This window comes from Beauveria bassiana (genome assembly GCF_000280675.1).
Source record: "Beauveria bassiana ARSEF 2860 unplaced genomic scaffold BBA_S00049, whole genome shotgun sequence".
In the NCBI taxonomy this organism is placed as follows: Eukaryota; Fungi; Ascomycota; class Sordariomycetes; order Hypocreales; family Cordycipitaceae; genus Beauveria; species Beauveria bassiana.
Genome location: NW_007930884.1, coordinates 31,135 through 47,469, shown reverse-complemented (window position 1 = coordinate 47,469; position 16,335 = coordinate 31,135). Strand labels below are relative to the sequence as shown.

At 51.6% G+C, this 16,335-nt stretch overlaps 6 protein-coding genes across 6 annotated transcripts; 3 read left to right on the top strand and 3 right to left on the bottom strand.

The window, feature by feature from the left end:
• Positions 1 to 233: 233 nt before the first annotated feature.
• On the bottom strand, positions 234 to 929 carry BBA_09271 (uncharacterized protein; the record flags this gene model as incomplete). The annotated part of the gene is made up of 1 exon (XM_008604368.1): positions 234 to 929. The coding sequence occupies one exon, from the start codon at positions 927 to 929 to the stop codon at positions 234 to 236; it is 696 nt and encodes a 231-aa protein (XP_008602590.1).
• A 2,429-nt stretch (positions 930 to 3,358) lies between these two features.
• Positions 3,359 to 4,836, top strand: BBA_09270 (subtilisin-like protease PR1G; the record flags this gene model as incomplete). Its single annotated transcript, XM_008604367.1, has 4 exons — positions 3,359 to 3,649; positions 3,717 to 3,849; positions 3,945 to 3,997; positions 4,111 to 4,836. The coding sequence occupies 4 exons, from the start codon at positions 3,359 to 3,361 to the stop codon at positions 4,834 to 4,836; spliced, it is 1,203 nt and encodes a 400-aa protein (XP_008602589.1).
• Positions 4,837 to 5,690: 854 nt separating this feature from the next.
• BBA_09269 (secreted lipase 1 precursor) lies at positions 5,691 to 7,109 on the top strand (the record flags this gene model as incomplete). The annotated part of the gene is made up of 1 exon (XM_008604366.1): positions 5,691 to 7,109. The coding sequence occupies one exon, from the start codon at positions 5,691 to 5,693 to the stop codon at positions 7,107 to 7,109; it is 1,419 nt and encodes a 472-aa protein (XP_008602588.1).
• A 147-nt stretch (positions 7,110 to 7,256) lies between these two features.
• On the bottom strand, positions 7,257 to 8,577 carry BBA_09268 (uncharacterized protein; the record flags this gene model as incomplete). The annotated part of the gene is made up of 2 exons (XM_008604365.1): positions 7,257 to 8,233; positions 8,319 to 8,577. The coding sequence occupies 2 exons, from the start codon at positions 8,575 to 8,577 to the stop codon at positions 7,257 to 7,259; spliced, it is 1,236 nt and encodes a 411-aa protein (XP_008602587.1).
• Positions 8,578 to 9,635: 1,058 nt separating this feature from the next.
• On the bottom strand, positions 9,636 to 9,879 carry BBA_09267 (uncharacterized protein; the record flags this gene model as incomplete). The annotated part of the gene is made up of 2 exons (XM_008604364.1): positions 9,636 to 9,675; positions 9,746 to 9,879. 2 exons carry the CDS (start codon positions 9,877 to 9,879, stop codon positions 9,636 to 9,638), a joined length of 174 nt encoding a protein of 57 aa, XP_008602586.1.
• A 4,073-nt stretch (positions 9,880 to 13,952) lies between these two features.
• On the top strand, positions 13,953 to 16,073 carry BBA_09266 (uncharacterized protein; the record flags this gene model as incomplete). Its single annotated transcript, XM_008604363.1, has 1 exon — positions 13,953 to 16,073. One exon carries the CDS (start codon positions 13,953 to 13,955, stop codon positions 16,071 to 16,073), a length of 2,121 nt encoding a protein of 706 aa, XP_008602585.1.
• Between the last annotated feature and the right edge of the window lie 262 nt (positions 16,074 to 16,335).

The window sequence follows — 16,335 nt, the reverse complement described above, 5'->3', positions numbered from 1 at the left end:
TAATTATATAATAATAAAAAGAGATGCGGGAGTAGGCCGCAGGATTGACGAGTAATTGCTACCATTTGTCCTAGGCAGGCGTAGGCCACACCCGATAGTCATACATGTTACGCAGCTGCCCAATGTCCTTGTCCTTAACCTCGGCCCACGCGGCATTCAGCTTGCCCTTTGCCTCCTCGATGGCCGCCTCAATCTCCTCATCGTGCTTCGATCTTCACATCTCTATGCCACCTTTACCAGTCATGGAAGTACTTCTCTTCAGAGCGTTCCTTGAACCAGTCAAACATATCACTCATCTGCTGGGTGTCCTTGCCCTTGATCTCGATCCACGCGGCATTTAGCTTGCCCTTTGCCTCCTCGATGGCCGCCTCAATCTCCTCATCGTGCTTTGACCCAAAGGCAAGCTTATAGTGAGTCTTTCCCTGTGAGATCAAGTCACGCGCCTGGTGCACACGCTCCTGAGTAGAGAACCGGAGTTTTTCAATAAAGTCGTTAGCCTCCTGATCCATCTCATCTGGAACAAAAGTGCGCGTGAGTAGCGTTATTATCATATAGCGGTTGTAGATATGGTTGGCATTTTTCAGAGCTTTGTAGCCTTTGTCTAAGTCGTCTTGGGACACGATGCGCATGGCGTCGATGGCGGTGGCTGGGTCGAGGTCGCGCGAGCGTAGGCAGGCGTCGGCGTCGTCGAACTCTTCGCCGTGCATAGAGTAGAAGCCGCGCAGGCAGTACTCGATAGTGCCGGTGCAGTCCTCAATGAGTGTGGCGGTGGGGGGCAGCATATGGTGCGCGCCGGGGTCCCTCTTCCAGCAGTCGGCGCGCGAGGTGTCTGCCTCCTTGACGGGCTTAGTGGCGTCGTCGCGGGCCACGAGCTGAGGGGCGCCTAGGGCGGCGGCAGCGAGTAGGGAAAGGGCAATAAAGGACTTCATTGTGTAATAATGAAGTTATACTTAGTCTTGAGCTTAATAGGAAGACAGTACGCTGATAGGGTTCCTGGGAATGTGATGCGGAAAGCGCGCTTCTTTATAGAAGAGCTCTCTACATAAGCAGGCCTCTGATTATCCTAGTAACTGCAAAAAGACAAGGGCTACGTCAGGCTATACTCAGAAAATCACTCGTTCCTATAGATATCGGCTCATGTTAGTAGGTTTGATGGGCCAGCTCCAGCGAGAGAACCTTTGCTATAGATCCGTTTGATGCGTGATGACACTATATCAGACTAACGCTTCGGTATGAGAGAAGCTTAGACGAGTGAATAAAATGAGACAAGTAGTGCTATGCTGTCGTGGAGTCGCCGTTGCTATAGGATTACCTTAAATCGAGCCCCTGCACCTGCATCATCCGAGGTTTTGACTGACATACTTTCGAGTGTGGGTGGATCTTGAGTGAAAAGGATCGGGACTTGCATGAAAATTTACACCCACGCGCTGGCAGTTGAATTTGCTCTTGTTGTTGGCCGCGTTAATTTGATCGAGAGACAAGATCATACAGATGCCTCCTCCGGAAGGCTTTCTTATGTAATTAGGGAGTTTAGGGTTAGGTTAGAAAATAATAGTATATAAACCTAAGATATTAAAGTGCTAAATATTTCATGTTGGTAGATTATTTTAGCCCCTATCATTCTTTTATAGCCCTAGTTATTCTGTGGTCTCCTTGTAATCTCCTCACTGATAGGCAGGTAGCTATCTGCGTTGCTATCCGAATTGATAACTGGCTATAAAATCGGAAGCCTGGAGGAAGAAAAGAAATAATAATAAACATCATTTCTAGAGAGTTTTTTTCCCCTACCCCCTTCCCTCTTTGACACGGATAAGTAGATAAGATCAATGCGCAAGTCATACCAGTAGTTCATTTCGGTAGAAATTGCATGTATGAATCGATCGATAATGCATACCAGGAAAAGCAATCATGGGCAGGGCGTGCTGGGTCTTAAACTCGCGAGCGGATTAGCCATGAGTAGTGCAACCTGAGCGGAGTTCATGTCGGCGATGCCATCGTCAGCTCGCCTCAATAATTTCCCAGACCGACTGCTGCGGGATGTCGACATTGGATTGTTTTGTAATGAAGTTTTGTAATGAATACGTAACATGGAGACTTTGAGAATTATCATCATGTTGTCCGCGCGACCGTCAGCATCCCCCGCCGTGTCCTGCTACCCAGACGGGAAGGGCCACGACTCATGGCGCGCTCAACGTACGACCAGGGCATGCCATTATCCACCAAAGACGCAATCCGGGATATTTTCAAGCAGTTTAACAAGTGTGCAAAAGGACGGACTAATCCATCACCAGGATAGCAGCCTTGAACGGGAAATCAATAAGAGGTGTACCGTCAACTATGGTCAACGCTGCGAATGGCAAATGCCTCGAGTCGCTGCAGCGCTCATTCGCCTCAATCGATCCACAATTAGACCTTATTCGCTGCATTGCCGCGTCATCAATATTGTTATTAAGGCTCTCTAATTTGGAGAGGGTGTTTGTGCATGGAGAAGAGTCTTATCGAGGCTTCGGAGGAGCAACGTGCAGCTCTCTGGAGTCTGATATGTAGGCGTCATCGGAAAGCTGTACAAGCTCGTTAGCTATATGAACCGCAACGACGCGCGTCGCGAGGTGCTACGAGCTCGCATGCGCACCACAAAGACAAGCGATGGCAAAGTCTTCATCGGCGTGCTGCTGAATGACGGTGGCGTTCGATGGAACGTAACATATTAGGTATATGATTAAGCGTGCTCTTAAGTGCCGCCCCGCTATTAATCTCTACCAGGCACAATGGACATCTCTGGACAAACAAAACGACAAGCACAAGAAGGAAGGACTTTCTGACCGACACAGAATAGCATGAACTTGATCTCTTCCCCTGAGTCGCCATCCCATCACCCGTAACGGCTAGATCCGACCTAGGCCGGATCTGGCTGGCCACAGTAGCTAGGAGCTCCCTTTCACGGAAGTGATCGACTGCGACAGACTAGCGCCCCGGGAATGCTAGATAGTTTTGTTTACAGATATTAAACCATGCCACGAAAAGGGGACCTGTCAAGTCGACGGAAAAACTGCCCAACGGTGTCCATGGCGGACTGGTCAGCGTTTAGACATTGCTTCACTCAGACTGAAGCAGCAAACGAAAGTCATTGTCAATAAGGTGAATACTGTTCACTGTGAGCTGTTGAAGCGACTTCAGTGAGGCAGGGCGAGGCAGGGCGGTTGTCCCGTGAAAGCAACACAATCCTCGTCCTCCTTTGAGAGGATTCACTCGCCAGGCAACAATATACATATAGACTCTGCTCGCTTCGAACAACACTTGCCCTCGAGAACCCAGGCCACAGCAGCTCATTGCACGACTTTCATTTCACATTGCCGACATGCGTCTGTCCCGTCTTCTCTCCCTTGTGCCCTTGGCCGATGCCGTCCCTAGAGCCAAGCGATCCGAGCCCGCACCTCTGCTGATCCCGCGCAGCGTCAGCACCGGGGATCTCGTCGCGAACCAATACATTGTCAAGTTTAAAGAAAGTAGCACCCTAGCTGCCGTCGAAGAGACCATCAAATCACTCTCGCTCCCCAACGGGGCTGGTGAGGTGTTTCGCGAGGTGTTTACAGGCTTCGCGGGCCATTTTGACGCCGCGACTCTGGACCTCATTCGCAGCCACCCAGAGGTTAGTTGCCTCCAGAGAACTTGGAACTGTAAGAAGCGCCGAGGTGCTGATGAGAATCATCTTAAAGGTCCAATATGTGGAGCAGAATACCAAGATGGTTGCTTTTGCTCCCGCCACGCAGAGCCCGTCTACTTGGGGTCTCGCTCGCATCTCTCACGAAACAAGAGGCGCCAGCAATTACCTTTACGACTCTTCTTCTGGTAAGAGGCATGCCTTGCATCTAACCTGCCACTTCTTCAGCCGAATGAATCGCAGATGTGAGATGAAAGTGTGTTTACTGACATTGCGTCACCAGGGTCCGGAACCTGCAGCTACATTGTCGACAGCGGCATTGACGCCTCCCATTCTGTAAGTTCAATTTCCAACATCAATTTGTAGTATCAAAGGCAGAAGAAGCATGGACAGTGTTTTCAACCACGGGTTTCCGTAATTCATCAACAGTGCACTAACCCTAAATATAGGATTTCGGTGGCCGCGTAGAGCAGATCAAGTCCTTCATCGGCCCAAACGACGACAGCTGCGGCCACGGCACCCACGTGGCCGGCACCATCGGCAGCAACACCTACGGCGTGGCCAAGAAGACGACGCTCCTGGGCATCAAGGTGATTGATTACAACAACCGCACCCGCGAGTGCGAGGGCCCGACCATAGGCATCCTCCGCGGCCTCGAGTACGTGGCGCAGGACGTGGCAAATCGCAACTGCCCCAAGGGCGTCGTGGTCAACATGAGCCTAGGCGGCTCCTTTTCACAGGCGTCCAACGACGCGGTGGCGGAGCTCGTGAGTAAGGGCTTCTTCGTGGCCGTCGCGGCCGGCAATGGCGACGAGAAAAAGGGTCCCATGGACGCCGGCGACGTGTCACCCGCCTCGGAGCGTTCGGCATGCACCGTCGGCGCGAGTGACCGTAATGACCGCATCGCACACTTTTCCAACTACGGCTCCATGATTGACATTCACGCGCCGGGTGTTGACATTGTCAGCCTGAAGAATGGCGGCGGCACCGCCCTCGGGTCGGGCACGTCCATGGCGACGCCGCACGTGGCCGGCCTGGCGGCGTACTTTATGGGGCAGGGCAGGGCAGCGGCGGGCATGTGCGAGTTTTTGCAAAACATTTCAGTCAAGAATGCCATCTCGGGCATGCACTATGACACCAAGAACCTGCTGGCGCAGAATGATAGGGCTAGATAGCCGCCGCGCAGCAGTCAGGAATACAAAGTAAGTCCCGTGTCGAGGCAATGACTACGAATTGGAAGAAGCGTGCTACGACCTTGCTGCAGCTAAGACTCGCAAGATGATACGACTCTGGCAGCTTTCTCTTAGGTAGTTGGCATGGTCGACGTCGAACTCGCTACGCACGTTTAGCCCTCCTCGGGTATCGCAACCAAAACACCGCCCTAATTTACAACAATCTGCCGGCCGTCGCATAAACTTCCTTCTCGGGCAAGTGGCCCCTTGCTCTTGACAGCTGATTGTATGAGCTGAAGCTGTTGCTAAGTTCGCAAGATGCGGGGGAACGTCGCTTTATGCGTGGGGCATCCAACTCAATCCCCACGTTGGTAGAATCAGCCTAATATAGCGTTTCGCGGGGGAGGGGAACATGAGACCCTTGAGGTAGCGGGGCCCTCGGTATTAGTGAACTAAAACTATTTGCTTGTCGGCGGTGATTGCGCCTCGGCTGGTCTATATTCGACGTCGAATCTTTCACCACGGTATGCACGCACGGGCGCCACACCGGAGTTAGTTGGCGTTGACCACCAACAACAAGAGTGATCATGATAGTAATAATGGAATGATGTTTTGTTTTCCAATAGACAATGATTGCAGACTAAGTCTATAGAGCGTAGTCGAAAGGTCATCTGAGACGGCATCCTCAGCTTTCAGCTCCTCTGACGGGCTGAGACAAAAAAGAATGAGTAGAAACTCCTTCCAAGACTTTGGTGTCGTTGTACTTAAACCACACGACGGCCCGTAGATTGTCCAAAGCTCTCAGGCTGGTCGATAACTGCAAAGACACATCAGGGTTTCACTTTATAAAGTCAACTATGCAGATCACCATCTGGTCCGTGGCTCGCACCATCCTTCTTCTGACTGCCTCTCTCAATTCCGCCTATGGCCGGACCATCAATAATGCCAGGGACCTGATCCCAAACCCTAGCCAAGACCCCTTCTACGTCCCGCCCAGTGGTTTCGAGTCGGCCAGTCCCGGTGCTGTACTTCGTTCCCGCAAAGTGGCCTCATCCTTTTTTTCCATCATCCCCAATCCTATCGAGACGTACCAGATTCTGTACCGCACCACAGCGGTCGACGGGTCGGCCATTGCTACCGTCACCACCGTCTTCAAGCCCGTCCTCGGCAAGAGAGATCGCTTTGTTACGTGGAGCAGCGCCTACGACAGCGCTGCTACTCAATGCAACCCGAGCTACTCGTACCGCCTTGGGTCTAGCATAGTGCCTTCCATATTGACTACGAATGCTGTTGAGCAGCTGATTATTGAGATCTATCTTCTCAAGGGCTACATTGTCTCCTCCCCCGACTATGAAGGCCCAGACGCCGCTTTTGCAGCTGGCCGGCTCTCTGGCATGGGAGTCTTGGACAGCATGAGGGCCGTTTCTAATTTTGGACGCACTCTCGGTCTCACGACGGACAAGCCATCCATTGTCGGCGCTGGCTACTCTGGCGGCGGTCTTGCTACCGCTTGGGCCGCGGCTCTGCAGCCGAGTTATGCCCCCGAGCTGCCAGTCAAGGGCTGGACCGCAGGCGGAATTCCAGCCAACTTGACTTATATTTTTGAGTTTATCGACGGCTCGCTGTTAAGTGGCGTTGAGATTGTCGCCTTGGCGGGTCTCATGAAGCCGTCGGCCTATGGAGCCACTCTGAAGCCATTTATTGACGGGATTGGTACGTCGGCACTTCAAAAAGTGCTTCAAATCGCCAATACCCAATGCTTTATACCGAATCTCCTCGTTTTCCCTTTCCAGTCTCTGCTCGACACGAAATATCAGAGCCTTGGCAAGGATGTACTCACCAACGCGACAATGCTGTCAGCTTTACAGGACAATACACTTGGCGTCGACAAGGCGCAGAAGCCAACCGCGCCGTTTCTCATGTTCCATGCCAAGCCCGACGAGCTCGTTCCATACGCCCCGGCAGCCAAAGTCCACGACACTTGGTGTGATAATGGTGCCACTGTTAAATTTGTCGAATACGCAAACGGTGGCCATGTCACTACAGCTGTGCTTGGTCTTGTTGATGCTTTCAAATTTGCAGATGATGCCTTCAACAACCAAGTTGCTTCTGGATGCACAAGCAAGACTGTTCTCGACGACACACTCAATCCCCTTGCCTTTGGTGTAGCTTTGGAGCCTCTGACTGTAGGGCTGATTAACTATCTGGTCGCCTTGGGCAGAAAAGATGCGAGTTGGCTGGCTGGTATTAAAAAGGGCGAACCTATTAAACTATGAGATGGTCATTGTCCATGCCTTGACGCTCATTCTGTACACTTCTAGTCTAGTCAAGGTCTCAATTAAAAAGATCCTCTCTGAACAGCAAATCGTTCCTATCTGCTCAGATATTCGCTCACGTATGAGCTCGGCTCTTCTTCTTTTCTCTCACCCATATCTGGCAGGCACTGCCCGTGAGAAAGCCTGACCCAAAAAGGCATTCCGAACATTCTGGATCTCCTGAATGACAGTGCTAGCTAGTTCTTTTATTTTGCCCCATAGCCAGCTTATTGCTTCACAAATATGACCCCAAATGCTCGCTAGCATCTGTCCCAACATTTCGAATACCCTGCGCCATGGGATCAAATACAACATACCAGGGACGACCATACCCGTACCGACGCCCGTCAATACAGCACCGGATACGACGGCACCATGAAAGTATCCGGCCGAGATGGCGAGGCCGCAAGGCCCTTTGATGTAAACCCCTGCTGCTGTGACCCATCCAGTGGTGAATATACCGGCACCGGAAATGCCAGAGGCAATTCCTATGACGGTCGCCAGAACCGCCTTCCACTTCTGAAACCACGTTTCTGTGCCGTCAGTCTGCGGACTAGATGAACCCACAACTCCTGGACTAACTTTGTGAGTATCATTTTTTTTCTTGGACTCTTGTTCCATGCATTCTTTTGTCAAGTCAACAAACATATCCTTCATACCAGCGAGTTCAATCGCCGTGGGAAGGGGTATCGGGTCGGTAGGCGGTTTCACTAGCGCTCTCACTTGGTCCATGTCCTCATTGCAGTCAAAGAAGCACTTCGGGCTATGCTCTAGCGACCGCTTGTCGAGCATCTTGTTGCCTTGATGGAACCAGTTGAAGGTATTCACCTCACAGTAGGTTGACTTTAACCCAATGTTCAATTTGTACGCGGGCGGGCTTCCTTGGCAAGCATCAACCTTGACTGTTTTGACCGTTGCCGGGATTCTGTAAGTTATCATGTTGATTGCGTAGGAGACAATAATGTCCATGACTTCTCCCTGTCGGAGACTTTTGGCTTTTCCCTTTGACGGCTCAGCAATCGAGTTGGCGACCTGTTCGATGAGCTGCTGCAGGTTCTTTTCGCTGGCCACGAGGACTTTGGACGCTTGAATCCCAGTTAGCCCAAGCTTTGCACCCATGAGATTGCTAACAGGAAGGAAATGTAGAAGTTGAGCAACGAAGGAACGTACAGAGTTGTTTTTCCCGTTTCTTAATTTTGTCCTGCATATTTTTGACCTGAATTTCTGGAACGACAGCAATGATTGCGTTGTTCTTGCCTCTGTTCTCGTTGGCGGTCTTGATAGAGTGCCACACGTTGCGGATCTCCCTCTCAGAGACCTGAGAGTCAGGTGCAGCAGCAACCTCTCTGGTCGCGTTGCTAGCTTTCACGACAGTTGTGGAAGCCGCTTTGGACTTTCCCAAGTTTGATGCATTTGATTTTGAGCCCATGATTACCAACAAAAGATGAGTCTATACTTTCCGTTTGTTATTCTTGATGCAAACTGCCAAACTATAAAAGGAGTCGGCGTATCGATAGTGTAGAGTGAATATTTCGATGGTGTCGATGCTCCGGGAAGAAAGATAAAAAGTTGGAAACATCGATACAAAGGTGCTCTACTTATAGTAAAATGTCTCCGTGCAATGATCGAGCCGGGGACGGACAATATTTGATGCTTCTCCTCAGCCACACATCGTGCAAGCTGCCACCAATGTACAGAGTACCATTGGAAACCTTGACGAATGTACAGACCCGACGAGTAATACAATGCTGTTACTTGTCCAAGACTCAAGTACCCAATACCATGGTAGAATACTCGCATACATGTGCAGCACTTCTCACATGGCGTGCAGATTACTCCACTGGCAGTTTAGTCTTTCGGCCAGTCAAGAGGCCACAACCTGCAGGATCGCATCCCCCGTCCATGCTTTTTGCAGAGTAGAGGCTGCCATACAGCCTTGCGACCAATAGTCCTGCAACACGTCACGAAAATTGGTCGCGAAGCTGAAGAAACACGGATGTCATCCACGGAAGGAGCTCAGATGTCATTTCTGCACTCATACGGGTATAGACCAATCAGATGGTGGCGCAGTACACACGAGTGTTCAACACTGCGAGGACGCGGCGATTAGAATTAGCAGGGTGTAGTTATCGAAGACGAAGCTCACATACGGGGGACCTTCATCATAATCACTAGCGAGGAGTTAGCAGGGAAGAGATAATAAAGACGCAGCAAGGTACCTACTCGCCAGCAGTCATAGCGGCTGCCATGGTGACGGCTCACGGGCCGTTCTGCGGGGTCGCGGTTATTAGCAGGCGGCGAGTTCGCAATGATAAGAAAGTGTACATGGTGGGAATGACTCGGTGGCGCAGCGCAGCGAGACAGCAGGTATGTAGCAGGGAATATAGAGCAAGTCTCGACGAGGCAGCGATAATCCTACAACCATACAGACTGCACCTAGGCACATAGGTGAATACAAGCACTCTCCTCACTACGACTTCACCCACATCAGAACTTGCCGCCCACGTGTAAAGCGTCATTGCTGACTCTACCCACGAGTCAAACCAGTCATAGCGTCCTCGTGCGCGATGTTTCGTGCCGCGTCACATCGTACAAACCCGGCACCGAGATAATCCACCTCATCCCGCGTAGCGAGGATGCCGGGATACGGGTCGGTCATGGTGTTGCCAACGCGGTTCGGAATGTGGAAGTAGTAGCTGCGTCCGAGCAAGAGGTCGTCCGGCCCAAGCATTACAGGTCAGACATCGCCTGTCCGGTCCTACGAGAGGAAGCCATCTATGCGACGCGAGCCGTCTCATGATGCAGACCGAAGTCTATCCAGCCATCCGAGCCGTCTTTACCCGGGCCTTGATTCTTGTACAGATCGAGCGCCGGCGAACAAAGCAAAATGTTGTGCTGGTCAGGGTATTGTGGATTGCGCAGTGTCACGAGATTGCGCTGAAGGTCGCTGGTGACGCCTTCGTTCGATGGAAATTCTCCATCAGGGCGCTTTGATGGCGGTATGCGAGCTCTCAGATAGAATGTCGCCATTTGTTGTGTCTAGCCCGGGGGTACTGGCTGGAGGTATCGTAAGATTCCGAAGGGATATAAAATCCGGGCAGGTGAAAGTCAACGAGAAATCGTGAGTCGAGATACCTCCAGGCTTTAGCGCGGAGCGAGCACGAGCGAAGCCTTTCTCGTTAATAATATCATTAATGATTCAAAAATTCGATTTGTTCAATTTTTGATGATGAAAAAAGATGAAGCAAACGGTGGATAGATTAACTTGGCAGCCGTTGAACTTGTCAGACTGTGACCCACTCTGATGGTAGTCTAGTCAACCTGTTATCAACTCATCAGTTCAGCTTTACCCGTTTAGAAGAACTCTAACCTAAATGACCTGAATGACCTTTTGTTAATTACATCAATCATGGGGTTTTTCTGGGGCCGCGCTGGTACCTGCGCTCGACGGGCAACTAGCTATCTACCAATATTGTCTTAGCGGCGGCTTTATCTTCGATGTTCTTATGCAATGACCGACAATGCATCTCAATAAGGTAGTCTAAGACTGTTTACTTCCCTGGAGTGGCCTCGAAAGATTTCGCTAACTACGAAGTACACTACCGGTGGCTACCATCTAATCATGATCGGAGACACTTTTTCAGAAAGGCCGATATAAGATTGCCCATAAGCTCGGCTATGGCGGCTACTCTACGACTCGGCTGACCTGAGATAATAAAATTGATCGCTATGTTTCACTGGAGGTCATGGTTGCAAGCGGATCGTCACAGAATACTGAAGTGAATATGCTTGGCAAACTTTAGCTTGATGTGCTTTACGAGACTTACCCTCTGCTTCTTCATCAAGAATTTGCATACTGAGTATACACGAGCGTTGTTTGACGTATACCGAGTATATTGGGACCGACCACCAGAGCCTTGGTCAAATAAATGCGTGATACTACCCTGTACGGGCTACATGGCAGAGACGTGTCCCTCGAGTTGCTTTCCCCTCTTTACGTTTCAGCGTGATTAAATTTTGAATGGCGGTGTAGAGGTTCAGTCCCTTGACGCGGTGAAACCAGGCAAAAAGATGATTGTCGGAAATAAACTCGAAAAACACATTGATTGAAATGGGAGGAGACGGCTCCCGCCCATCTCAAACAGGGCTGGTTTCAGCAGGCATAGTGGCTGAAGGTGGATAGCGAATACCCATAGCGGTAAATAGGACAAATCTAAGTCGAATCCTATCAAAAATCATCTACAAAAACGAATCGAGCTTGGTGCAGATACTAGACTGGCGCAGTTGATTTTTTTTTTCTTTTAGTTGGTGAATGTGAATGCAGTCGTGGCAGTAGGGTTGCGTGAACCCTGAGTCGTTCAAACAGAAGTAGGTAAGCTACTACGGGACATGGTCGCCGCTGTGGAATTGCAACGGCGGACGGGTAATCGAAGTCATTGTTCACCATAGCAGTGTAATTGTTTCGTAATCGTGACAAAAATAAATAAACGAACAAAGTCGAAAGGGTGGCGGCGCCAACATGCAAGAGGAATGCAAAAGCGGCAGTGTTGCCGTGGTTTGGCATGGGACATGCGAGACACGGGGCGAGGGTAGATGTTTGCAGGATGGAAGATGAAAAGGAAGCAATTACAGAGGGCGAGGCAGACGGAAATGGAATAAAATGCACAAGCCCAAGAAAGACATTGAGATGCCCATTCAGTTGTTTTGGTTAGCACTCGTGCCACTCGACTCAGGCATCAAGCCAATGAGCTGCGATGGGGTCATTGCGGGGATTCAGCGTGACAGGGGCGTGATCAAGCAACCAAGGCAAAGACAGCGGGGGACCGTGGGGAGAACATGTAGGAGGAGGGCAGCAACCGGTATTTGACCAAGTTAAAAAAAAAAAAAAAAATTGCCTCATTCGAATGATTACGAGAGAGGAGGACTGGAAGAATGGTGTATGCGCATCGCGTCGTCAATGTCTCAGAGCAGGGAGTCGAATCGTGGCACAAGGCGTTGGCGACCGATGCGCATGGGTGTGAATGTGTAGCGACTCGCGAGTAACGAGATGCAAGCAGGGGTCATATCAAATGACAGAGACAAGTGAAATGGCACCGAACGGATATAAATAAAAAGGTCTTTAGGCGGTGTGCGGCAAAGCATGAGCATAAGAACCATTTATATATGTTGAAATAAGGATTAAGGGATAGCTAGAGAGTGATTAGAGTTTGAGAATGATAGCTCGGCATTGATGATTGTTGGCGTGATGTATGGCATTGTCGTGGCAGGTGGAGACGTATTGCCTATCCAAGAGTAAATAGATCAGCAGCGGCATTAAAGAAAGGGAAAAGAAGAGAAAGTGGAAAAACACTAAAAACTCTAGGAAAAAGGGAGGAAAAAAAAAGAACTCAGGAACATAAACAGTAAGAAGTGAGCAGCATCATCAGCTGTCAGAATTCCAACACCAGTAATCCGTACCTAAGTAGGTACTTAGTATATCTCGAGTCCGCCGCCTCGGCCCTGCCCACTGTTTCTACCCCACCACCCACTGGTGTACTCCACTGATGCATCTCCTAGACCCATAAAAGACGCTGTAAGTCCACTAAAAGGCCCGTTCTAGTGGGGGCCGCAAAGCCAGTTGACAAGCATCAGCCACTGACAGGCAGCCAAGAGAGCACCGAATATGAGAATATCATGATTCTGCCCACTTTCCCGCACAAAAGGGCTGAGCCGCTTCTCTTGGGCTGCCTCTTGGCCCTCTTTTCCAGGAACCGACCATGGCCCGACCACGACGTAATTACAATCCTCTGCGCTATTTCATGCCCAAGCACCCAAGAATTTGAACAACAAACATGCCCAAATCTCCGTCTTGATCTTGAGCCCTCAGTTGGGCTGACTAATTACTGATTTCTCAAGGGCATCGATCGACTACCACGGAAATTTCAGCCGCCCCGAACCCTTCCGATTCTCTGCTTACCTACTTACCTACTGCAAACGCTCCCTTCAACGCGCCAGTTTCAGTCACCCACATTCTCATTCTCACCCCCCTTGTATCCATACCTCGCATCATAATTACATCTCGCTTGTCTGGCAGTTCCATTCCTCACCTCTCTCCCCAGCGCCCGTCATTATTTCCATCCTCCTCATCCTCCCACTCTCCCTCGTTTGCTTCTTCAACCTCCCCCGGATTCCTATTAGCCAACCTCGCTCCCTCTCCTCCCCATTCTCGTCCACACACCCTTCATCCATCGCCACACGCCCCCAACAATCATCAGCTCCGACCTCGTGTCTGCCTCCTAGATCCTTCAACGTACAACCTTGCGTCCCCCGCGACCTGCGCCTCCATCTCGTATTTTCTCCCAGTCGCCACTGCTGCGTTTGTCTCTTCCGGCTCGTCCACCACTCATTTACATCTTGCCATCCTCGACGTCGGCTGTATTACCATTCAGCCAGAAGAAACCCCTTCCCAAAGTACAGACGGATCCACGCCGCATCGCGCCATCATACTTGATACGAATGCTCCTCGCGTTTCACCAACAACGGTCCCGCCTGCGCAGACGATCCTGCCCTGCCATACGGAGTATTCGATACCATTACACACGTCACCACCAACTCAAGCTGCCAGAGTTCTCAACTCGCACCTTGTCCGCCCTGTCGCACCTCGCACAGCCCCAATAAGCTTCTATTCCCAGTCAATACTCTCCCAGAAACGGCAAAGGCTCTCCCAATCCCACTCGGGCTCGCCCGCGACGCATTGCGCTCCATTGCGCATCGCACCCCTTCCAATATCAACCACCCAAGTTATAACTCTCCCGTCTCTTAAGCATGGCACAGCCCGCCACCGCCTCCAAGCCTCGAGGCTTCTCTCGCTTCTCAAAGGCCCTGCCTTCTGTCCCTCAGCTTCTCAGACCCTCGTCCAACTCGTCTTCCGCATGGTCATCAACCTCACCGCGCTCTGCCTCTCACCAGCTGTCACCTCTGCCGCCTCCACCAAAAGACCTCCCCAACCCGCCGCCTCCGCCAAAGGATCTTCCCGACCTTCCACCTCTGCCAAAGAACCTCCCCGACCTGCCGCCGCCACCACACGAGGACGCTTCCCACGCCCACGCCGTGCCGCCTCAGTCGTTCGACAAGTCTCCTTCTCTCCCGTCCATACCGGGCGCCTTTCCCTCGGAGCATACTCCTGCCGCCTCCCCTCAGAAAATGTCGATACCCAGACGTCCCGTTGGCGGAACCAACAATGTCATACTCTCACCCTTTCCTGAGCCTTCGCCCACCGCCTCCATTTCGAGTCTGATTTCAGCCTATTCGCGACCCTATGAGACGCCTACCACAACTCCTCACACTGCCGTATATCCCGACACACCTTTGGCCTCTAGTCGTGAGGCTTCACCTCCGCCAGATGCCCCGGCTGTCCCGGACAAGACACCTGTTGGTGCTACCAATCACAACAGACTGCACGCGTCTCCGTCCAATGCGTCTTTGACCGACAGAAATGAGGCACCTGACCCTCCGTCGAAACCAGAAATATGGCGCCGCCGCCCTCTAAATGATAATCGCGAAATCTCTGAGTTGAAGCTCGACCATAGCCACGGCTCAACCATTTCTAGCGCCATGTCAATCATGTCCGCCTCCACCACCTCTACACAACGGCCACCCACAGCCTTACAGGACGAGTCCTCACAGTCCCAGCCTGCCAAGACAAGGAAACCTCCGTCTACTGGCGGTCTACCGGGCCGCAACGTTCGGCCCTCTGCCGCGCCCGAGGATGACGCCCCATCTTCAACCACTTCTGCTCAACTAACCATAAACCCATTACTAAGCAAGCAGTCATTGCCTTCTCTTCCTGAAACCGCAGCCGCGCCGCCTACCAATCGCCCTCCGACGCCCGAATATCAAAATGGAGAGTCCCGCGCCGCTGTCGTCACCACCTTTACCTCGCCCGCTTCGCCCGCTTCATCCCCAGAGTCAGCCAACAGCTCTTTGCCCGAATGCGCCCAAGAACTCCCTCCGCCGCCGCCCAGAAATCCTAACAGGAACGCGCCTTCCAGCACCGTGACCAAGCTTGGCCCTGTCACGTCTACATCGACGCTCACTGAGATGCTGCGCCGCAAGCCTGTCACCTCAGGTATGCTCAGCACTGCACCATCATCTGCAAGTGTAGCTTCATTCGCCACTGCACCATTACCGACAAGTGAAGTTTCGTCTGCCACTGCACTATTACCGACAAGTGAAGTTTCGTCCGCCACTGCACCATTACCGACAAGTGTAGTCTCGCCCGCCGTTGCGCCGTCGCCCGTTAATGGAGACCCTTTCGCCAACAAGTCTGAGCTGTTATCCGCCACGGGCCCTTCGTTTCCCAGTGACTCAAGGCGCGCCAACACGCCCGTGAGCGCCTCCGCACCCTCGGGCCAGTCTCGTGGCGCTAGCAGCAGTCCGACTCGCCGGTTCCGACGCGACCCGGACCAAACTCCGCGCCAGCAGCGCCGTCCTGCCAGCGACCCACGCATCGTCCAAACTGAGCAGGGCCCAATGTATCGCGGCCGAGACGGCACTCTCTATCCAGAAATGAAGAATCTGCGCGAACCCGACCCTCGCGCATTCCACTTTCCCACATGGAAGGGCAAGGAGACGACGACAACTTCATTCGACGGCGTTCATGCCGCGCCGGCACTCAACGACTCACACCATTCGTGCTTCCAAAAGCACGCCATCATGCACCGCCGCACGAATCGACACTACCCGCTGACGTGCCAGACGTGCAGCAAGGCCAACGCAGACGACCGCTGGGCCTGCACCTTTTGTCACCTGCGCATCTGCGAGTCCTGCTTTCGAACGTTTGACACGAATCAGCGCGATTTGAAGAAGCTGGTGGCCACGATTGACGGCCGCACGCCGCTGAGTCTGTCGTCAGATGCGCGCTCAGCATCTGCCTTTGGCCTGTAAAAGAAGCATTGATTTGTTCATGTCATTTGCCACACTATTTTGTCTGGCTGTAAATGGGTCCTTTCTTTTTTTTTGTATCTTCTCCTTTTTTTTTTTGTTTCCTTTCTTCTTTCCCAAGCATAGGGTCATAATGAAATCATGATGGATTTTAGGGGTCAACATTTTTTTTTTTTTTTTCGTTATTTGCATGACTAGGATTCGCTTTCTTTTTTGGAAACATGACGGCCATGAGGAAAACGGCCCTGGATATAAGATTAGGCAG